This window comes from Grampus griseus (genome assembly GCF_964374135.1).
Source record: "Grampus griseus genome assembly, chromosome: 5".
Lineage (NCBI taxonomy): Eukaryota > Metazoa > Chordata > Mammalia > Artiodactyla > Delphinidae > Grampus > Grampus griseus.
The window spans coordinates 31,484,729-31,509,000 of record NC_138998.1 but is presented as its reverse complement, the minus strand read 5'-3'; the positions used below and the strand labels follow the sequence as shown (position 1 = coordinate 31,509,000).

The 24,272-nt window shown below is 47.1% G+C and overlaps 1 protein-coding gene across 2 annotated transcripts in view; it reads left to right on the top strand.

The window, feature by feature from the left end:
• Positions 1–24,272, top strand: part of EPHB1 (EPH receptor B1) — a gene marked incomplete at both ends in the record, with an annotated part of 421,851 nt that overhangs the window by 274,741 nt on the left and 122,838 nt on the right. For both annotated transcript variants that reach the window (XM_082655000.1, XM_082654999.1), the window contains one exon: positions 6,421–6,576. In XM_082655000.1, the coding sequence (XP_082511126.1) occupies positions 6,421–6,576 (156 nt within the window). The remainder of the gene's footprint in view (positions 1–6,420; positions 6,577–24,272) is intronic.

Genomic DNA, 24,272 nt, shown 5'->3' with positions numbered 1-24,272 from the left:
CAGAGCGGCTGGCTCTTTGCTTGTCTTCCAGAGCAGCAGCAGAGCCTGGAGACCAAGGGGAGCTTGAGAGGCAGTGAGCTCAGGGCTGTTTACCTCTTTCTTCCCCACCAGGAACACGAGCCTTGCCCCTCTCACTGTCACCTCTCGAGGCAGGCACACCGCCCGAGCCAGCTGCTAGGCTGCACCTGCCTTGAGAAAAAGGCACCCGGTTCTTAAGCAGGGGATGAATATTCATTGGCATGAACCTTTGCAAACTCATTTGGGGAAAAAAAATTAGATCAGGAGCAGTAATCAGATTATTAAAAAAAAAAAAGCAAGGACAGAAGACAGCGGTGGAGGGAAGCATCACATTTAAAATGCAAGGAGAGACTTCCTTCCTGCAGAGAAGCTGGGACCCACCCCTGGACCATGCACCGGGAATAGTTAAGCTCTCCCACATTCCTGCTGCATAAAAATGTTGTTTTGCGAGGCTTCTGTGGAGGGGGCAGGGGCAGAGGCAGTGTGCACCCTCCACGTACAAAAATTATAAAATAATGTTATGAGGTTTTCATTTTATCTTCCTTGGATATCAGGAAAAATTGTGAGAACTAAAGAGGCTCTGGCGAGTGCTGAGTGACAGGTTAAAGGGCTCCAATAAAGATTAGATGGTCCACTATCTCCTGAGGAAATTGCATAAAAGTGGTTATTCCCTCTTGCTTCTATTAATTTCCTCTTCCTGGCTGCTTGGAAATGCTTCATAACCTGATGTTGCAGATGGGGACGAGAGGTGCTTTCCATTATCTCAATCACTGCACTGTTTATGAGACACTTAATCTGTTTCTTTATAAAGTAATAGTACTGAAGGTGATGGATTTAGTGTCACTGGAAGGCTGTGTGCAGGGATGGCAGGGGACGGGGTTCTCAAGAGCACCGTAAACACTAGGTAATTTGTTACATCTCGAGACTGTGAGAAGTTGGGTGGGCGTTTCAAGGTGATCTTCTGGATATCAGCTGGAGGTCACGCATACCAGTCCCTTCTTGCTTGAAGGGGGAGGGAAGTGCTGCATGTTTTGCTTGGGGAATGGAAAATGCACACATGCTTAGGGACCTCACGTCTTATCTCTTCCTCTCTGCCAAAGTCAGAGGTGGGGAAAGAGGTGTGTATGTGGGGTGCCACCTAAAAGCTGCATCTATCACCTTGTCAGAACTGTGATCCCCTACAATGGAGGGAAGTCAACCCCCTTTTCTTAAGGAAACGAAGCCATCCGGGCTGCGCTGGTGTCAGAAATGTACAGCCCTCCACCTCACAGGTGTTCCATGGACAAAGGTCTTGTGGGAATACACAGCGACTCTTCCTTTCCCACCCACCTCCTGGAACGGTGATGAAACCCTCCTGGCTGAGATGGAGCTGAGCACTGTCTGACCTAATTCCCCTTCCTACCTCTCCTGTTCTTCCACCTCTTTCTTTCTAGCTTTGTCTTTGCCTCTCTTGAATCTCACCTCGTAGTCCCCACAAGAAAATGCTTTTTCTGGTCCTCGTCTCATAGCGATGGATCCTCCAAGTCAGCCACTTCCTGCCTGACGGGTCCCCCACCCCAACCCTGTGCACACATAAGCATAACACAGACGACGCTGTGTGGGAATCAGCCAGCGTTCCATCGTCTGCCTCCTTCCTTCCTCACCCCCCAAGGAAGGCGAGCACTTCCCAGGGTCTGTCCCCCACCCTCTGTGCTCTGCTCTTTTCCTCTAGCAAGGTGCCAAGCTCACCTAGATCTTCTGTAAAATTTAGTTGAATGAGAGGTTCATGACTGTAGTGACAATGCTGACCATAATTTTAAATCAAGAGAAAGGCAACCCCTGAGTTTTGAAATGATATTAAAGCAAGTAGCTGTGCTATCCACTTCGAAATTTCTTGACAGTGTGGATACGTGCCTGATTAGATGATCACAGTATTTAATTGTTATTTTTTGAGGCTGCAGGCAGATGTGAGGTCTGCAGGCTGCTGGGGTCCCCACCATTCTCCGCTGTGTTACTCCCAACCACTTTATATATTCAGGTGATTTCTCTGGGCTGAGGTGATTGCTTTTACCTCCCTTGGTCTAAATATTCTTTGTTACACTCTACCCAGCAGCTCCACGTATCACCTCTAATTAAAGCTGCTTTTCCTCAAGGAGCAGCACAATTTTCTTATTTATTTTTCTATGTAAATTTGTAGTAAAATAACAATCTTATTCACTTCTATTTCTCATTAGTGGCGTCTGGTACAAGGTGAGTTAAAAAAGGCTTTGTGGACTTGCCTGGCACTTTAAGCATTATTTAAAGCATTAATTCTATGAGAAAATATAGTCCAGGTGTGCTTACAACTTACAGTCCACTTTGTCAATCTCTCACTTTGTCACAGCTTCCCCTTCCCCCTCCCCACATCCTCAAGTCCATTCTCTAGTCGGGTCTGTGTCTTTATTCCCATCTTGCCCCTATGTTTTTCATGACCTTTTTTTTTCCCCTTAAATTCCATATATATGTGTGAGCATATGGTATTTGTTTTTCTCTTTCTGACTTACTTCACTCTGTATGACAGACTCTGGGTACATCCACCTCACTACAAATAACTCAATTTCGTTTCTTTTTATGGCTGAGTAATATTCCATTGTATATATGTGCCACAAAGCGAGAGAGTGGCATGGACATATATACACTACCAAATGTAAAATAGATAGCTAGTGGGAAGCAGCCGCATAGCACAGGGAGATCAGCTCGGTGCTTTGTGACCACCTAGAGGGGTGGGAAAGGGAGGGTGGGAGGGAGGGAGACGCAAGAGGGAGGAGATATGGGAACATATGTATGTGTATAACTGATTCACTTTATTATAAAGCAGAAATTAAAACACCATTGTAAAGCAATTATACTCCAATAAAGATGTTAAAAAAAAATTATAGGCCAAATGTTCAATAAATGAACCTAGGCATACTGTTTCTTTATAAATTAGGGAATGCCTACACATAGATTTTAATAAAATATTAACTTATGAAATGTGAATATTAATGAGTTTCATCCATTTTTTAATTATCGATCAAATATATTTTACAGATATAATGATCCTCCCATTATACAAAACAAAAATAATCTGTGCAGAAACACATTCTTCCATTTGGTTCCAGGATTTATTTGCTGACTTTGGGACTCTAAGTTTATATTCTAACCCTCAATTCTAAAAGTTTGTTGAAAGAAAACTTGTTTTTCAAAAGGGACTGGATAAATGGAGGTAAAGAGGAATTAGCACTATTTAACACTTACTGCGCATAGGTAAATTTTCATATTTGAGTTTAATAAATTCTAATGACCTGTGGGAGTTGTTGTGAGAAGTGTTAAATTTCTTTTTTATGGATACTTTATATAGATGAGGAAGTGAGGATTACATAGCTTGCCAGTGATCACCCAGCTAGGATCCAGCAGAGCCAGGAATTGGACCCGGGACTGTTTGATCACTACCTGGTGCTCACTGCCCTGGGGAAGATGGAGTCATACCCCCTCCCAGGGCCTTTCACCCTAACCCTTCTCTGAGCTTCTCTCTCTTAAAGCTCAGCTTGGCCTCCCTCTCCTTCATTTCCTCCCTCTGTGGCTGTCAGAGTCTAGAGCCACCCAGTTCTGCCTTCCTTCATCAGAAATCTCAGAGGAAGACACTTTCTAAATCCCTTTGCTACTTGTGGACATCAGGATGGTTGTTTATGCTGTTAACTTATTAAATGTAAAGCAAGGAGGCTTTTAAATGCTGGAAAGAAAGTGAAAACACCTTGTGTCTCTTGGATTGATACATTAAGAAAATTACATGTGGCAGGGCTCCAGTGAATGCATGAGTCTCCACATTCCTCTCCCCCACTTTCCAGGGAAAGAGCTTCCACTGGGTTTGGGCAGCACAGGCCTGGGCTTTCTCTGTGTTCTCCAGCTCCAGAACTGAATGGAGTGCAGAAACGCTGGGAGATTTACAATAGAAAGGGCCAAGTGCTTCTCATGGGTGATAAGGAAGAGATGTGGAAAGAAGAAAGGGAGAGAGGAGGAAAGAAATAGGGGGAGAGACTTCACTGAGTGGGCTTGGAAAGATAGATCAGCAAGCCAAATTCTAGGATACTAGGTGTACCATTCAGAGTTTTCCTTTTGGTGTTTTATTTGTTGAGCCTTTCGTAGAGATTGAATTTTTTTTTCTTTCTACTAAGAAGTTTATTTGAATGTACTGAGATGGGTAGCAAGTGGCCCATTTTTACATGGGTTACAACAGAAATCCTTAAGAACGTTATTGTAGCACCTAGACAACACTTACCTCAGTACGTTCCGTGGAACTTGAATCCCAGGAGATGCTCTACAGTATAGGGCTTCTTGGTGAGAAAACACAGCATTCTGTATCCCATTTGGGGAAATTCTGAAAAATTCTGTAATAAAAGATGAGATGAACTTTTTAAACCCACAGATTCAAAATATCTGACCACAGACCCCTTTTGTAAGTAACAGGTGTTAACAATCCTAAGGACATGGACTCCGTTGAACACTCTTGGGTTATGCCATTCCAGGACATTCCATTTCAGAAATTCCCTCCCATTCAAGATGAGCTTCTGCCCCGGGGCACTTCCAGAGTGACTGAAACCCGGTACCTCACGTCAAGTGAGCAAAGGAGTGAGAAAACTTACCCAGCATGAGAAACGGTTCTTCTTTCTTGTCTTGGTAGAAAAGCTGTGGATATTGTTCACATAGTTTATATGTATATCATCGCTATTACTTCTCCCACTGTGTGATTCTGGGCAACTCTTTTAACCTTTCAGTGTCCCAAAATGGAGCTAATCATAGCTACCCCATAGAGGAATGCATGCAAAGCACTTAACAAGAATGTTAACAGATGGTGGCTACTACTCCTGTTAAAGAATACTCTGCACTTTCCAGGAGGGAACAGTATATTTGGGAAGATGAGCTTTGTATAAGTAGAAACCTTTATAATGGTACGTCTACTATGGCAACGATCACATTGTATTGCAACTGTATGACCTCATTGGATCAAGAACTCCTTGAGGGCAGGCTCTGTTCTCAAAATTCCCTGGATCAGGTTCTCAGCAGGGTCACAGTAAATGTCTGTTGAATGAATTAGTGAAGTATGTAAGAAAGCCAAATGAGTTGACCATGAAATTAGTTTTACCTGGTCTCAAAGGAGGATAAGCCAGAGCAGGTTTCTTGGAAGAAAAGAGTCAGGAGAGTCAGGAGCTGAGATAGTGAGGAAGGGCCTCAGGGAAGCAGGGCAGGCAGGGGCAATTTTCTGTGGAATCAGCAAGGCAGAGACCAGATGTCTGGAGTCAAAGGTCTCTGTAGATGAGGCATGGTAAAAGCTTGAGGGATGGCCTAGAGCCAGACATTTTGGGGCATGGCTTTTCACAGGCTGACCCATGGAGCAAGGAGAATAAGTGCCTCATATCTGAGCAAAGCTCCAGTGGGCATCAGGCTATACCAGGTGTTCCCAATCTTCCCCACTGACATGTACATGATAGATGACACCAAGTGCATGACACATTCCCTGGTGCACTGCCTACAAAGGCATCCTGCTTTGCCACCCCCAAAGCATTTCAAAATGCAATTAAGAGAGAATGTTGTTGTTAAGCCAGTAACCTTGAAATCACTTTAATTTCTTCTTAAAGAATCACTCATGAATTTCAGCCCTTTACCACCATTCATAATAAGTGTTAACACAACTCACAGTTTCCCTCATGTGTGTTGAAACATGGGATTTAAGAACCATGGGTCCAGTTCATTGTCAACCAGGAACTCTTTCCATCCGAGGCCCAGGTGAAATTTCTTCACTGAGTGAATCAGGGTAAGGCCATGACTGTTAACAGGTGGAAGAGGGAGGGAATAACCATTTATAGAGCACTTATGCCTCAGACACTACGCTACACATTAAATCATTTTCTCAATTAAATCTCTTGATGCACCTGAAAGGGAAGAATCATTATTCATATTGTTCAAGTGAGAGAAGCCATTGGTACCAGGAAGGTATATTTCACTAAGGATGTTTGAAGACTTGGAAGTGTTAAGTAGGGGTTGCCTCAATCCGAAATGCTCACTTTGTGCAAGGGGGTATCTCAATGTCCTTTTTTTTTTTTTTTTTTTGGCGGTACGCGGGCCTCTCGCTGCCGTGGCCTCTCCCGCTGCGGAGCACAGGCTCCGGACGCGCAGGCTCAGCGGCCATGGCCCACGGGCGCAGCCGCTCCACGGCATGTGGGATCCTCCCGGACCGGGGCACGAACCCGTGTCCCCTGCATCGGCAGGCGGACTCCCAACCACTGTGCCACCAGGGAAGCCCAATGTCCTTTTTAAGGTGACAGAATGTTTCATTTTCAAGTTCCAGGGAAGGGCCTCTGACTGCCACTCTTCCATTAATTCTAAGATGGTCTCTTTGTGTTACAGCCTGCCCTGCCGGGATGTTCAAGGCCAACCAGGAAGCTGAGGGCTGCTCCCACTGTCCCTCCAACAGCAGATCCCCTTCAGAGGCATCTCCCATCTGCACCTGCCGGACTGGCTATTACCGGGCAGATTTTGACCCCCCAGAAGTGGCATGCACTAGTAAGTATCTAGCAGGGGCTCTGGGGTGGGGAGTTTGGTTGTCTGATAGTGCAAGTGGTGGGCCTAGGGCAGGGAAGACTTAAGACAGCATCCTCCAATTGCATAGTACAAAGCGGAGACGTTGGCTGTGGTGCTGAAACGGACAGCTCCTCGCTGGGCAAACAGCGCCCCTCTTTCAGTAGTACCGGGTCAAGACTTTTTTCTTGGCCCCCTCCTCTCAGATGGGAGGGCCTTCCTCCCACCCAAAGAAGACAACTTATGCCCACCAGATGGTTAAAAAATGTCAACTGGAGAGTTCTTTGAGTGCAAAATCAAGATGCACCAGGATGTTGCAACAATTCCTAGTAACTCTTCCAGTCACCTCCTCCAAGAAGCCCCCTTGGTCTTGACAGATGAGAATATCCTCTCTTTTCACTGGGCTTCCTGTATCCCTGTGACCAGGCTCCCTCAAAACTCTCCTGATTTCATTACTTGTCCAATCATTCTGCACTTGCCTTCTTGGTTACCCAATGAAGGTCCTTGTGTGCCAGCTCCATGTATTCATCTCCCTGTGTCCCTTCCAGTGCCTAGTGTGGTGCATCCATGCCTCTGCCAAATGACAAGACCAGAGTCCTGGCCTGTGTGCACTGAGGCAGAACTTCTAGGGGCTGGGTCCAGAGCGTGAGCTCCACCACTCTCCCACTCTCTGCTGTAGAGGGAAGGGCAGTCATCCTGCCCAAAGTGGAGGCAGCAACTCCACTCCCCGAGGAGGGATGGATGAGGGGAGAATTTCCTCACAATCTTCTCCCGTATGATCCACAATCGTGGGGAGTCAGGAAGCACTACTCTCCCTGCACAACACTTTCAAGAACTTGTTCCTCCTCTCCTAAGTGTAGCAGCCCTGAAATAGGAACACTTCTTCTTCTCAGTATTCCTGTTGCATTCAGAAGTCAGTGCTCCAGGTTAATCTCTAATTATGCTAGAACTTTCTTCTGGGTTGGATGCTGTTGCCTGGATCCCTCTGAGCAAGAATCTTCCCTTCGCCTCCTCTGACCAAACTCCTTCCACCCATCCCTAGCATAGAAAGGCACAGACAGAGCATTTCATGCCTATTTGCAGTTTGATGAACAGAAAAGATATGACTGAGCTCCAAGTAGAATAATTTCTTAATTCTGGCCTTGCAGTTTACATAATCTTGGCTGGATAAAAAAGAAGAATGAAAGTGTCTTCTAGATCAAGGTCCTAAGGTCAATCAATGCTTAGAGATTTGAACTGAGGAAAAGTGCATCGTCTTATAAACTGATTTTTCCCCAGACCTCCCTGGGTTGGTATGAACAAAAATGATTCCATTTCTGCTGACTGGAGTCCCTGTCTTTCTGCTGTGTTATCCCATCTACTGATTTCAGAGGTTCCCCTGTGTGTCTCTGTAGGCTTGAGAAGCATTGTTTAATGTACTTCTTTAGAAGCCACTTAAGGATGCTGAATCTCTGCTGCCTGGATGTCCAGACCAAGGACCAGTCCCCATGATTGCCAAAGCCCAGGTCTCACAGCTTCCCTTCTGGAAACATTCCCCTCCACTCTGCTCATGGACCCTCTCTGATTGGCCAGGCTCCTTCTGCAGATAAATTCATGCAAATAAAATTCTGGGTCCCCAGCTTCCCATCTAGGGAAGTTCAGCAGACACACCCTGTAAACGCATCCAGCCCCTGGACAAGGTCACCTAGAGAGAAGGTAGACCAATAACCAGAGGCAGAATACTGACGTGGAGCTCCTTGCTATACAACGCCTCTCCCATCTACCTCTCACCTGACATCTCCCATCTACCTTCTATCACCTGACTTGATGTGCTTGAACCAACAGGACTTATTCCTGGTATAAACAGGAACATCCCAGAGCCTTCACTCTGCACATTGCAGACCCTTACTCTGTGCTGCTTACCCATATTCTGAGTCCAGCTCATTAAAATCAGACCTCCCAGGCTTTTCTCTCCTGTCCTGGCCCAGCCAACTCTGAGTTAGGGACACCTTCCCACCCACTATGTCCCACCAAAATCTCCACATCTTTCCCAGAGTGGGGGTGAATGCTGGACATGCCTGGGGGTGTCACCACATGCTGTACACAGCCCTGTGCTCTTTTCCCCCCAAAGGAGAGCTCTAGGGTCAGACCAGAAATCACCAAATCAGAGCCACACTTGCCTGTGAAGGTCAGGCCAAGAGCTGCTCAGGGACACATTGTCTGGCTCCCTGCCCTGGCCAGCAGGGGCCAGTACTGGGTGAGAGGACACAGAGGCCAGGCTGGGCAGCAGCACAATGCTAGGCAAAACAAGTGTAAACAAACCTATTACTTTATTGAGACTCATTATATATTTGATTTATTGTGTGCCAGGGAAGTACTGTATGAAAAAGTCAATTTGTTGGCTTTTATAATCTCATTAGGCTTTCCTTTTAAAACATTCTATTTGGAGGTGCCATCTGTTCTCTTAAAAAGGCATCACACATCACCACAGTAAATAATTTTTCAGATACAAGGAGCATATCTGGAGCTGTGGAGGTTAGGCACAGCCCTGCACCATGGCCTGGGGCCCAGTTGGTTCTGCAGGTGGAGCAAAGTGGTCAGCATGGGCCCAGCCATCTGACAGAGGGTGGGAGGGGGGGCAGAAAGGGCCCAGGTGCTTGCTCACATTGCAAGTGCATCCCTCTCTCCATCCAAGCAGGAGACGGTGATGGCCCGGTCGGACACTGGGAGGACCCAGGCAAAGGTCTGTTCTAAAATGTACAGGACAGCGGGCATCTACAGTGTTCAGGTCCCATGGGTGTCAGGGAAAGGGGACACAGTGTCAGAAGCTTCCGAGATCCTAGGTCTCAGGTGTCACCTGTTGCCACCATCTTTAAATGAGGTTGTATCAAGAGTCATTCACTGACAATATTGAAAAGGTTACAGAGAATCCTACGATTTAAAATGTACTCTTTTACAAGGCTAAAAATATCTATAGTGTGCTAAAAATGAATGTTTTTAATGAATCATGTTAATCTCATGAAATGAGCACATATATATTCATTGTATTTTTTTATTGTGTTCAAAGTGTTAATTTATTCTAAATTAATCTAAACATTTAGAATGCATGACAACTTTTGTAGCCCTGTGTGGACATTTCTTCATTTTCTTTTTAATCTCCTGGGAGAGCCTGTCATTTCCTTGACCTCTGAGAGGCTCTGGCAACCCTGTGTGTCCAGCCTTATCCTTGACAATGTTCATAGATTCAGCAGGGATTTGAGCACACCCCAAGCTAAGGTGTCAAAAGGGCTGTTGTGGGCTTCAAATGAAGTGAGACGAGGGGCCTTAGGGAACACGGAGAATGAGTCTGTGATGATGTATTTCTGCTGGTCTTGGACCCCCAGCTCCCTTCTTCTTCCTTCCTCATCCTCCTTGCACCTCTGCCAGGCCTGGCATTCTGGATCTGTTGCATCAGTATCTGGCCGACTGCCTCCTGGTACAGCCATGGCCCCATGTGCTCATGTTCAGGAGGAGGCCTTGTCTCTGACAGGCTCTGGAGGGAGGGAAGGTAGTACCGGGAGGCTGATGTCAGGGTTTAGGGTGCACGCTGCATCATGTCAGGGCTGCCCTCAGAGACAGAGGGACAACCTAAGCCATGGATGGGATGAGGTGGGAGCTTGGGGGATGGCTAGAGGCAGGTCACAGGTGACCTCACCCCTCCCCGTTAGCAAAACCCTCTGAAAGAAGCCAGGCTACACAGAGTGGACAGTGGGGACCAGGTTTAATGAGGAGTTACCAAAGGGCCACTTACAGCAGGGGGCAGGGGGAGACGTCAAGGGGAAGGTGCAGCCCCACCCGCCAGAGGGGTTGCAGAGGTTGTAGGCTGGGGAGCTGAGACCCTGAAGGTTTTCTGAGCTTCAGCTGAGGAAGTTGCAGCTTTCCTCCTCCTGCTGTCTCCCTGGGCCACTGTGCAAGAGGCCCTGAGGTCCCCTGGGGAGTCCTGTCACCCCAAACAGCCCCAACTTTGAGTGGGTCCTAGGAAAGCGTATTGAATCATCGATTTGCACGTAGCACTGGGAAGGTAGGCTTGGCACTTCACAGACAAAAGTTTGAATCCTGACTCTGTCTCTTACCATCTCTGTGACCTTGAGCTAATGTCTTAACTTTTTTACATTCTGTCATTTTCTTCTCATGACCTCATAATAATGTATGCCTTTCTGGTTGTTATGAGGATTAAGCAAAATCATATTATGGAGTCTTTGGCGCAGTGCCTGGTGCATAGTAAACTCTCAGTCAGTGGTAGAACTTGCTTTGGTTATATCCCTGGAAAGTGTGAAGATTGCAGCAGATATGGAAGCTTCCAGCATGATAGGAGATCTAAAAATAAAAGTGACGTCCTTAGGGAGAGTACAGGTTTGACGCCAGCCCCACGTGTCACAGCAGAATCCATCGTGTGGCTCAGATCACAGTCACTATTCACCTTAGCCTGGAGATCCTGATGAAAACCAGCCAGAAGGTGACAGCCACTGGGAGCTGACGGGCTGTAGGAGGGGGGGAGGTGCAGATAGAGCATCAGAGAACTGCAGACACTGCTGAGCCCTCTCCTCCACGACTGAGATGTGCTGAGAAGCTGGGCAGGAGTGGCCACTGAGGAGATGGGCTCTCAGTTCTCAGGGAGCAGGGGCTCAGTGACTCCTCAGGCTTAGACCCGCTTCTTTCACAGGAGGGTCTGATGGCCCTGGAAGCGTGACGGGCGGGACATCAGGAGAGAGGTGGCAGCCAGGAACATATGAGGAAGTGCATGACAATGTGAAACCAAGCACTGAAATGCATGTCTTCAGTTTTAAGTAATTTCTATTTACGGGAGGAAGAAATGGAAAGGAGGAATTTATGAAGCAGGTGAAAATAGATAATTATGCCTTATAAAATTGCTGTCTGTGAAAAACTATGCAAAAGGACTGGTGTAAAAATAACTACCTTGTTATGTTTCCGACCACAGAAACCCTTTTTTCTGCATCCACATGGGAGAAACTTTGACGGATCACAGAGACAAGCTAGTGCTTGTCTTGTTTCTTTATTTCTTCTTCAAATACAATGGGTTTCCCTCTGCAGTTTTGATTATAGAGGTGGAGTGAAAAGGGGCTCCAGAGATCATTGTCTTGTCCCCTGGCCCCGCCTGCCATCCCCTCCCATGGGGGGCACATTGGCGGCCAGCCCTTCAGGGTCCCCCAGAGACCACCCCTGACCTCCCTGCTGACTCAGAGAAGTGGCTGGGAAGCTAAGCAGCAAGGCAGGCACTTTGGGTGTGGATCCCAAAGGTGTGTGACCTGGGGCATGGGACGGCCTCTGTGAGCAGGGGCTTCTCATCGGCAGAATTGGGCATGATGGAACTCAAATTAGGAGGTCGTGGGAATTAAATGACAGGATGTCAGGCAAGCCCCAGGATGGAAACTCAGGTCTGTCTGCTTCCAATGCCACGACCTCATACACAGTTAGAGCTACAGTTTGGTAGCTCTTAGGAGCATGTTGTAGATGGTCATGGCAGGGATAGGGATTTGCTGTTACTCTCACTCTTGAATCTGTACCTCCCACAGAGAAGGGTAAGAATCCAAGCTTCCCTCCCTCATCTCTGCCCACCCCCCTTTCTCTCTTTTAAGCTCATGTTTCATCCTTTATGGGGCTGGCAGCTGTTTCCCTCTTTCATCCCAACTGCCCCAGGGCAGCAGGGTGGTCCCTATGATGCAGGGAACATACTCCTTGGATGGACTGCCCAGGAGTGTGGCACTGCCCAGACCCTGGTCTTTGCAGGTAGGGTGGGTGGAATGGAGAAGAGGGTACTGGGGCCCAGAAGATGGAAAGAAACTTGGGATGAGAGAGAAAGAAGGGAGTCCTCTGCAGCCAGGTCTCATGGCCTTCGTGGTGTTGTGAAAAGTCTGTAAGGACATCAGATCATAACCTCCTCCTGCCAGTCCTGGGTCCTGATGGCTTATGCTTGACAAGTTGGCCAGTGATGGTTTCCTTTGCAGCAGTGGTTTTTAGATGCACTGCTTGGACGAACAGCCTCAGTGTCACCAGGGAACTTGGTGGGAATACAAATTCTCAGCCCCTCCCTAGACCTCCTGGATGACGTACTCTGGGGATGGGGAGTGGGGAGGGGAGAGGGCAGAGATCTGAGTTTTAACAAAACCTCCAGATGATTCTGAAGCTCGCTAAAGTTTGAGAACGTTGCTTTAAAATTAGGTCATATTTCTCTGTCCTTTGCCTTATGACTCCTGGGGAGAAAGGCCATTGAGTGAATTCCTGCAGACTGGGACCACAGGCCTGCTCCTCCCCGTCAATGTCTTGTGTAGCAGGCTGGAGAGACAGAGACAGAGAGAGGGAGAGAGAGAGAGAGAGAGAGAGAGAGGCTATGAATACATGCCTGAGGACGAAGAGAAGAGGGGTATGTTGTGATGTGAGTGTGTGTCTGTGTTTGAGTGTTTCAGGGAGGCTCTCACTAGTTCTCAGAACCACCCATCTTCTCTGGCCCAGTTTCCATTTCATTCTCAGTCTTGGGTGGTGGGCGCAGTGGTGGGAGAGAGAGTGGAGACCATAGAGCACGACCTGGCTGGAGTGGGCTCAGGGAGAGCTGAGGGGGAAACTAAAGAAGAAGCAAAGTGACTGGTGGAGACTGTTGTCCTGAGCTCAGATGGAGGATCAGGTGGGCAGGGTGATGGGTGATGGGCCTCACCCCTCAGGCGACCTCTGGGGGCCACTGCTTCAGGGAGGGGCCCTTCAGTCCAGTAGGGCAGGAAGGTCCCCCAAGGCGACAAACACTCCACAGGACACAGGAATCCAGTGTTATAAATTGAGGACTGTTTGCTCGTTAGTCCACATGACTTCACATTAGGGACAATTTTAAATACTTTTCAAAACCCAGCCTTTTCAAAAGCACTTACCTCCTCATCTAGGAGTTGCAACCTATTAACAGAGGGCTGCCTTAGTCAAGGTTAGTTTCACTCATTCATTGCTGATCAGGGTTTTAGTAAAACGTCCACCATGTGCCCCTTTCTATAGACAAAGGTGCTGCTTGATTTTACCCTGGTTTGTGATCCACACTGCGTATAAAAATACATCATTTGTGTTTTTGAGGGGGAGGTAATCTGTGTGTTCCTTGAGATGAGATTCCAACAGGGGTCACAGATAAGCAAGAGTCATAGGGTAAGCTGCTTCTCGGAGCGCCTGGATCTGGGTAGTGTATACATGTAGATGCAGAATTGAGGGAGTGTGACAGCAATCTGAAAGCTATTTAGAACTGTCAGTGCTGTTTCAAGAAGGGTCAGCTCTACCTGTGTACATGGACTTTCACACTCCTATCATCTACAATTTCTTTTCACAGTTGGTGGACCCAAGTGGGTATAACTCTTAGGAGGCATCCTATAGCTCTAAGTTTTAAGTTCATAGCCGGGCACAGGCTCCGCTGTTTCTGCTTCAGCGTTTCCTCTTAAGAGCATTTCATCTAATGGGCATTTGGAGTCACAGATTATTAACACTCTGAGCAGCCTTCTAGGCCCTGCCACCCAAACCCCTCCCGAGTGCCAGCCTTGTCTCTCCAACAACCCTGAGAGGTAGTCATTCCATTTTTAGTTTTCTGAATATTTGTGGTGACGGACAGCTGATATATTTTGCAGGGCAGCTCCACTCCACTGTTAGGCACCCATCACCCATCACTGTAAGAGAGATTTTCTGGACCTTGGATCAGGCACTGCCTTCCTCCCAGCCTCACCACTGGTCCACATTTGAGGACCAGAGTCCTGCAGGTGGAACCAGTGGTTCCAGTGCTTACGAAGAATTTCCTTATCCTTCCTTAATCACCTACTGTAGGCAAAGCATTGGTTAAGTTATCTACTCCCCCACACGTATGATCTCCTGAACCCCAGTGTCCTGGCAGCCTTTTCTGAATCTCACATTTATCAATACAACTCTTAAAACATGGCAGCCAGATTGAAACATATGACCCTCGCTCCTGAAAATCCAGTGGAAACTTGGTGGATTTTCTCCTGTGACTGGGATACCGGTGATTGTCCACTTTGGTTGCAGCCTCTCGCATCGTGGGCTCCGACCATACTTTTTGACCACTGAACATTCAAAGTTTTTGTTTGTCCCTTCAGGAAATGCTGCCCATTTGGGTCTCCCCTTTTCTGCACTTACACATGTAACTTCAGACATTTTGCCTTGTGGATTTGGGCACCATGCTCTTTCAAGTGTAGACCATTTTGAAAACTGATTTCAATGGACAAGTATTAACATAATTGTTAGGAGTGTGCGCTCTGGTGTCTGGGTTCAAACACTGCTCTGACGTTTGCCAGCTGTGTGATGAGGGGCAAGTGACAGGGCTATGTGTCTCTACTTTCTCATTCAAAAAGTGGGTATAGTATTAGTGTCTGCCTCACTGTGTCGTCAAGGGTATAAATGGAGTAATGCTATTTAGAACAGTGTTTGGCATTGTTCAAACAGGAAGCATTCAATGAAAGTAAGATATTTTATTTTACTACTATTATTGGAGTTGCTTACCCTACTTTTGTGCTATTTTCAAAGCAGCTAAAATCCAAGCACTGGAATTAACATTTTGCTAACATTTCTTCCTTCAGTACACAAGTATCTGTGTACTTTTTTCAGTTTCCATTCTTAAAACCTAGGTATACTCTTTATATTCTTTTTCTCTAAAGGCTCATACATTTTAAAAAGAAACAGTGCCATGTGGCCATATTTAGAGACCCATGCTGGTTTTTGTCATTGTTTCCTCGAGGCTCACCATGCACTGATTTAACTATGAAGTTTCAGAAGTAGGAGGGGATTGAGGTAAAATTTATTTATTTAATCTACTTTCTTCTCTATTTTGAAAATCGGAACAAAACTGTCTACCCCATGGCTCTAGGACCCTCTGTTGTCCTGAATGTTCCTTGCTGGCCTTCAGGCAATGGCTCTGATGTCTAATTTGCAGGCTCTGATCCCGGGTGGGGCTGGTCTCGGAGGGATGCTGGAATTTGATGGCAGCTGTAGCTCAGGGTCCTTAAATCTTCTCTGCTCCAATTCTCCTCCTCAAAGGAGGAGACGGTCGGAGGCAGGTGGCTGTGCAACCTCTGTGTTCTGCCAGCATCTTACCTCATCCCCAGGAAAGGAGATGCACGCTCTGAATATTCTATTCAGATCTATTCAGGTGTAGGGCTTTCTCTGTCCACTGGACTGGAAGCTGTCGACATGCTGATCTGATTTTTTATCCCCTCTGTGGCCTTCCATGGTAGGTGCCCAACATAGCCAGGTGGTAAGAGCCCTGCTCTTGGGATCAGGTAGACCAGACTGGACTCTTGGCTCCTTTGCCATGGTTACTTAACCTCTCTTAACCTCTGTTCTTTTCCATAAAATGAGGATACTGTTTATTATTGTGCCAAGTTGTGATGATGTGTATACCTAACTCAGTGTCAGACGTATGGTAAGGGCTCAAAAATTGTCTTTGTTTTGGTTGTTATGAATAAAGTTTGAGTCATATCTGAATTGCACAGTCCAAAATAAGAACAGAAAAAGAAGTGTGGGGAAAATGGGCATTTTAGGGCAGTTACTTCTGGAGAGTCATCCTAGGTTGGCGGGAATCTTACACCATCACCCCTATCTCTACCCCATCATGATGTGATCACAAATCTGTGTGTTACGTGTGCAGAACACCTTGGTCCCCAGCTCCTCATAGGTGGTCCCCAGCTGTGACTAGGGTCCTGGTTCCCCAAGTCCGCCTTCTTCCATCCATGTAACCCAGAATCAGATCCTGATCCAGTTCTGACACCAGAGGCCAAACCCAAGTCCCATGGGGAGGGGGTCAGGTCTGAGACTCCCTCCTAGACCTCCAACCAGTTTCTTCTTTGCAATCACCTTTCAAAGTCACCACTGCCAATCAGTCCTGGAACCGATATGGACCCACTGCACCCCTCTGTTACTGATCATTGACCCTGTCCAGGGACTGAGTTCAGAACCTACCCTCAAACTACATTACACTGGGTGGAATCACTGGCTCCACCCCTGTTTTCATTCTCTGGACCTCCAGCTGCCATATTGGAAACGTGGCACTAGCCAACCCTTTCCCAGACCAGGACTGTGATCTTCTGTATGCCCCAGTTGGCTAAAACATGTGAATGCAGCAAGGCAGTTAGAGCCAGAGACCCACAGATGTCCCTGATGGCTTCACTTGGGTGTGACAAAGACCAAGAGCCCCAGGTATCTTTGACTCTCATCAGAGATTTAGAAGGAAGCCACTTTCAACTTAGTCTAAGAGTAGATTCTGAACACCGTCCAAGAGAGTGAAGCCCCCTGAGTGATTAGTGATCTACTCCCAACTAGAAGTGTACAAAGAGGTACTGGTGATGCCTTCTGAATTGTGCAGGAGGTTGGGTGAAGTGGAAAGAAATGAGTCTCATAGTCAGTGTTGGGCATGTCCATGCTGTCTGAATTATGTGTGGCATCGGACCAGGACAATAGCATTTTATTTAATTTATTTATTTATTTATTTTTCCGGTACGCGGGGCTCTCGCTGCTGTGGCCTCTCCCGTTGCGGAGCACAGGCTCCAGACGCGCAGGCTCAGTGGCCATGGCTCACGGGCCCAGCCGCTCCGCAGCATGTGTGTTCTTCTCAGACCGGGGCACGAACCCGTGTCCCCTGCATCGGCAGGTGGACTCTCAACCACTGCGCCACCAGGGAAGCCCCAGGACAATAGCATTTTAGAGTAATTTATTTTGAAACTCTGTGTTGGTCTTCTGAGAAACTTTCCACACAATTGACTGTAAAGTGTCCATCTGGAGCCAGACAACTGAGAACTGTTATGACAGGGGGTTGGCTGTGGGCTTAAAGTCTGGACTCCCCAATGGGTAAAAGATCACGGATGACTTTGCAGAGAGAGAGCAGGCTGCAGTCTGAAGTCAACTGTGGAAGGACCAGGATTCCCTCCAGCTTGTGCCAGAGACCACCTCTGCCCCACTCAATCAAGGTGCTCTGACTCTGAAACCACATTAAGAAGGGGGGCTTGTCTCAGGGGTTGATGGGTAGAGGGCCAGAAGCCACTTGGACACAGAGGTGGCTCTGTCCTCCCTCCCCATTCTGTAGAGAGAAGGTTGGGGTAATGGTAGTCTTGGTGTGTGTCTTCCCACCCGCCTCTCGTGACTGTGGGCTTAGACTTGCCAAGAGATGCCCAAGGTGGCCTTTTGAGCAGCCCCTCTGGGGCTCATCTCACAAGCTCTGTTCATCTTGAAAATGGCAATAAAGGAAGCTCCACATTGCAGCGTGAAGTGAGGCCAGCATGACAGCTGTGCAGTGAGATGCGCCTTGGTGCAGGCTGTCTCTGTTGGTGGGTGATTGGGGGCCGGGGGGGCAGGTGGGCCATGGAAAGCCATGGTCACCACCAAGCCCTACCAGTGCTCAGTGAGCAGAGATGGAGAGCAACTCTGTTACTCCAGAGAGGGTGCTGTTTGCTGGCCAGCACAGGGGAACTTGCTTATGAGGTGAGAATTCACTCTCCCTGTGAGCAGGCTTTGTGCCAGTGCCTGTCAACTGTGGAAGGACAAGGGCTTCCTGGTCCTTCCAGGGCTGTAGGCAGCTCTGATGAGGTTAGCCATGCCCGTACCTGTACCCCCTGCATGGGGAAGGCTGTGCACCACCACGGCCTAGGGCACAGGCCTCTTCCGAGTGAACCCCAAGTGCTGTGTGCCTGGTGCTCCCCGACACAGGCCACAACCGACTGGAACAGGAACATAAGCGCCTAACATAATAGCTGATGCTGATTAAGCCCCTGACATGGAGTTTCTCAATTAACCTCACAGAATATAAGATAGCTACCTCTGTTACTCCTAATTTATAGATGAGAGAACTGAGGCCCAGCAGGGCTAGTACCCTAGCTCACACACTTCGAGAGTGTCAGGGCCCAATTTCTGCCCAGAACTGAGGGGTTCAGGGCTCCCTACCCGCAGTGCTGGACTGTATCCCTCAGGAAGGAGTACGGTTGCCTCTGAGCTGGCCCGACAGCACAGTAATGCTGATGTCTGCTTGAGACAATGAAGGATTACATTTCATTGGTCAAGATTCCTCATGTGATCTCTGTGGAAGTGGTTGAGAAATGTGTCTTCAGTGAGACTGGGGAAGAGAAGAGAGTTAGTGTGGTGGTGGAGGGGAGATGGCAGAGGGGGGAGCAGGGGGATGGGGGGAGGGAGGGGAAGAGCAACCTCTGCTGTGTTATACAGTTCCCCATAGGTGGGCATTTGGGCCAACACAGTGTTTCACTAATACGAACAATACTGCCATGAAAACGCTCAGACATACCTTGGGGGCACATAAGCCTGTATTTGTGGAGGAAATTCACCTAGAAATAGAATTGCTGGGTTACTGGGCACATACACTCAGAAAGCCAATCAATACCACCAAAGTGCTTCCCCAGAAGACTCGACCAAGTGACACGCCTACCAGTGGTGTACATCTTGCTTCCCCACTGGCAGCCCCAGCTGGATGTTATCAAGACTTCTGGCTTTTGCCAATTTGACTGACCTCCTAGTAATTTTGATGGTATTTCCCTCATTATAAATTAGTGTTTTTCATATATTGACCAATTTATTTTGTCTTCTGGGAATTGACTGTTCATAACATTTGCCCTTTTTCTATTTTTAAAAATTGATTTCTAGATGCCTATTAATTATATGTGACATCTTACCCCCCAGCCCTGTACTTATTTTTAACTCTATTTATAAGTGTATTTGTTGGCATTATCGAGGTTTTTAATTTTTGAGCTCATACCTGACCATCTTTCTCTTTCTGGTTTTGAGGATTTGTGTCTTGACTTTTTGCCTGGGTTTTGTATATGTCCTCCCCACTCTAAGGTATAAAAACACTCTCATATTCTATTTTAAATCTTTATATAGAGTTTATTTTTAGCCCCTTCCTCCATCTAAAATTTATTTTTTTGTAAGATGTGATATTGGTATTCTTATTTCTCTTATTAAAAATAACATCCCGGGGCTTCCCTGGTGGCGCAGTGGTTAAGAATCTGCCTGCCAATGCAGGGGACATGGGTTTGAGCCCTGGTCTGAGAAGATCCCACATGCCATGGAGCAACTAAGCCCATGCACCACAAATACTGAGCCTGTGCTCTAGAGCCTGTGAGCCACAACTACTGACCCTGCGTGCGTCAACTACTGAAGCCTGTGTGCCTAGGGCGTGTGTTCCGCAACAAGAGAAGCCACCGCATTGAGAAGCCTGCACACAACGAAGAGTAGCCCCCACTCACCACAACTAGAGAAAGTCCACACACAGCAATGAAGACCCAGCACAGCCAAAAATAAATAAATAAATTTATTAAAAAATTAACATCCTGTGAGCTCCATCTGAATTGTCCAAAATGTTAGTGAGATAACTCTTTTATTACCTACTAAGTGACTGTACAGACTTATCTTTATTCTTTCCCATTGATTGTTTAGTCTTTCCTGGCACCAGTTCTAAGCTGTTCTAAAGATAGTAGCTTTATTGTATGTTTCAATAACTGGTAAACCAAGTCTGTACATATTATTCATTGTCAAAATATCTTGCCAATTCTGAAACATTTTTATCTTCAAGATGAGCTTTGAAATCAGCTTGGCACAGCTCATTAATCAATCCTACTACATTGGGATTGGGATAGCATTGACTAGAGAGATTACTTTGGAGATGACTATCATCTTTATGATGTGCATCTCTTCATCCAGGAGCATGTGTTCAAGTCTTCTTTTGTGCCCTTAAGTAAAGTTTTATAGTTGTCTCCATACAAGTGTTATGCAGGTCTGGTGAGATTTAATTCTACATATTTTATGGGTTTTGTGGTATTGAGAATAGGTAACTTTTTTCATTGTATTTTCAAAGAGGTTATGATTATTGTTAGCAGATGACTTCCTGGTGGTGGGAGTAGTGAGCTTCCCATCACTGGAGGAATCAAACAGAGGCTGGCCAACCAGGTAGGGACTGTAGAGGGCATTCACCACCAGGGACACACTCTGACCTCCAAGGTTCCTTCCCATGCCAAGAATGAGTGTGTCTATGAAGTGTCAGAATCAGGACTTGCTTTTGATGACCCAAACCTTTCTGGGAGGTATACCTGCCTTTTTCAATTTCTCTTTTTGTTCCCTTAACCTTAAATTGTTATCTTTGGATTCTGGGCCTTTTCTGTACACCTGGAAAAAGACAGTACAAGTCTCTTTTAGAACCACATACAGCAGTGCTGGGAGACTCTTCTGTGTATTCCCAGGGAAAATTAAATGAATAATCCATGACTATGTAAACCATAGTCTCTTCCCAGCTGTTTTCTTGATGCCATTCTGTTATACAGCCTCTAAAAAAGATGGAGAATTATGACAACTGGAAAAATTCTGCCACACGGTGAGGGGCTTTTTGTGATTTGTGAAGAACTGTGGAGATGCAGGAGTCCTTTATGGGCACCACACTCTCTCTGTGGATGGTGGAGAGAGGACTGCTTATCCTGCAGTAGCCTTGAGGCCTTATCCCAGCTACCACCCCTGCATGCCGTAGGGGCTTCTCCAGTCTGGCCCAGATGGTTATTTTCTTTTAAAAACTACCTTGGAAGATCCTTGTCCTTCTCTCTTTAGTACCTAGTATCTGAGAGTTCAGAGTAGGCTGTGTGCCGAGAGGAGTTCAGAGGAGTTGAGATGCTTTACCTGCAAAGCTTCCATCAAGTGTGTGACCCTCATCCTTGACAGGCCTTGGCCCAGTGACTGCCAACTGTACCTCAAGACACATAGGATCAGTTTCCTTGTTCTAGATTTCTTTCCTGATCTCAGTCTCCACACTGGCACCAGCCTGGGGGAAATTACCAAGCTCTGGGTTGAGTCAGGACATGCTAAATCAAATGAGTTGTTTGGGGTGATTCAGCGTTTGAGTTTGCATCAAGTAAGAATGATATTCCAAAACAAGTTGCTCTGTGGGAGACCCTGCCCAAGAATGGTCTATCCTTCTGTTGTGCCAAAGACTGAAGTGTGTCCCAAAGTCCTTTGACTTCAAGAAGAATCTGACTGGCTTATACTGTTGCCTCTGGTGGCAGCAAACACCTTAGAGCCTGCCTGGCAGGTTGTGACCTAGTGTATGGATCTTTCAGCAGGATGATCTATGGGGATTCTTTCTCTCAGGGACTACCTGAATCCCGCAGAGAAAGAATCCCAGTCTGGGGTGGGAGCCCTGTGTAGAAGCCTGGTAAATCCCATAGAGAAGATCTGCCTGGGGCCTCAAAAGCCTTAGGCAGGAAGATGTCGTCAGAGGGCCTTCAGGTCAAATGTTCTGGACAGTGTCTTTTATTCACTGTACAGGTGTGCACGTGGTCACTCTTTCTCTGCTGGAAGGTGCATGGATGAGCAGGGATTCCTGGGTAACTATACTGAATAGTCTTTAATGCATGTGGAGCATACTAAGATACACTATGGCTTCAACGTATATTCTGCCATTTGATTCTCCCATAAGTAGGAAGAAGGCAGGGACCCTGCATGTCCCTGCAGCACGGTGCCTGGCCTGCTCAGGGCCCGGGGATGCGTCTCCACCAGTCTTGTCAGTCAGTGGCTTGTGTGACAGCTGTGCAGGTGCCCACCTCCCCTGCAGACTTTGAGCTCCTCAGGGTAGACGCCAGGGAATTTTTCATACCATAATCTTACATACGGGGCTTAGCACACTGTAGGGTCTCAGCAACACAGATGGATTGATCAGTCAAGAATCCATGAAAGATTAGGCTCAGAGAGCATGAGTGACCTGCCTAAAGTCACAAAGCTGGCACTCAGCCCGATTTTCTTTGTGAGTCCAGTGGATCTTTCACCACTTCTGATAGCCCTGGAGGCCACATTTCAGGGCCAGGAAGGTCTTGATGGGCAGGTCTTTAAGAGGACATGACCTCTAGCTTTCCTTGACTTGAAGTGTCCCCAAGGAATCTGCAGGGGGTGTCATGTCCAAGCTCCCCTCTCTCTGGCCTCACTTTGGGCCACAAATAGAAGATTCCACCTTCTATCTCTCCCTCACACAGACAGTGACGCAAGATGGCTGTCAGCCATTCCTGCTGAGATACACTGCCTCTTGGGATGCAGGGCCCTCAGCCATCCTCCAAGGGCTCCTGCAGCCCTGGGGAAACCTACATGCTCAGGCTTTGACTTAGGCCAGGTAGAGGGGCTGTCTCTTTTCCCACAAAGTGAAACTCACCCCCTTCTCTCCCAGGCAATTAGCTCCATAGAAGCAGGAGAAACAAGAATTATTTTCTACAAACATTGGTGTTTGGTGAAATGTGTAACACGGGGTTCTTTGATGCTCCTGAAATCCCTCTCAGCGGGGTCTCTCCTTGTTTTGACTAGTCATTTCTTCTTATTACTAACTGTTATGATTAGGAGAATTGCCTGAGTACAGGACCAGTGTTTCCAAGACCCTGAAGAGCAACAGACTCAGACGTGCTCAGCAAGGCCCTGGAACCATGTTTCTATAGGGAAACTACTGAAACGGTTCAGGAACAAGAGCTTCCTGCCTCCACAAGGGACCTACCCCCTACCCCCCAGCACCTGGCTACATTTGCATCACACTTGCACCTTGCACCCTTAGGTGCCTCCACCCTAGGGGGAAGAGTTATTAAGAGTGCACTTTGGAACCATTCAAGCCTGTACTCAAGTCTTGATTCCAGCATTCACCCACCACATGATTTAGGCAAGTTATTTAATGGCTCTGAGCTACAGTTTCCTTATATGTAAAATGGGGATAATAGTTCCTACACCATGGGATGTTGGGAAAATGAGATTTCATTAAGTTATGTAACAAAATGCCTGTGATAGTACTTTGCATAGGGGGTTTGTCGTTAAAATGAAATTCACAATTCCATATAGAACTCCACTGAAAAGGAAACCACAGCCATCTCTCTGATCTTTTAGATGATCTTTGTAGAAATCTATTCTACGCAAACTACCAAAATTACTCACTCACTCAGTGGCATGAAGCAAACGAGTTCCACCCAATCAAAGCCTTGTCCTCCTGACATCCATGCAGATGGCACAGGTGTCTACCCCCAGGAAGACTATGTCCCTGGGGTTCATTTTAAACTGGTTCAAAAGGTGACATAAAGTTGTCTCTGGGAACATTGAGATCTGAGGGCAGTTAGGAAAAGTAAAGCAACATGACTGCTCCAGGTTTCAATGTCCTCTCCTCCTTTCTCCAGGGGGGACAGCCTACATTTTGAGAGGAGTAACCGGCGTACCTGAGCTTACAAAGGGACAGACATGACTCAGTTTTCCAGTCCTGTGCCTCAGGCCCCCAGCACAGCTCCTTCTTTGGAAAAGACACCTCAGGACTTCAGACACTACCATTTTCACATTGAGCAAAACAGTGTTCTAATTGTCTGGTGCTCATCCCTCACAAATTATAGAACATCCTTGATCAGTTTTTCCCAAAGCTCCCAAGCCCCTGCAAGCTTCCACTATTGGATGGAGGGTGCCTCAGCGGTCTGTTCATTTGATGCCACTGCTTTCCACCAGGTCCCTGATAACTTACTCTTGGTTTCCTGATATGGCAAGTAGTCATACACCCCACCCCCTTAATGACAAAACTTTACAACCCCTGTTGTCGAAGACCCTTGTTATTGTGGTGTTATTGGTGCCTGACAGAGAACCTTTGGGAACTGCCCACTGCCATCCAGGGAACCCCAGTGAAAGTG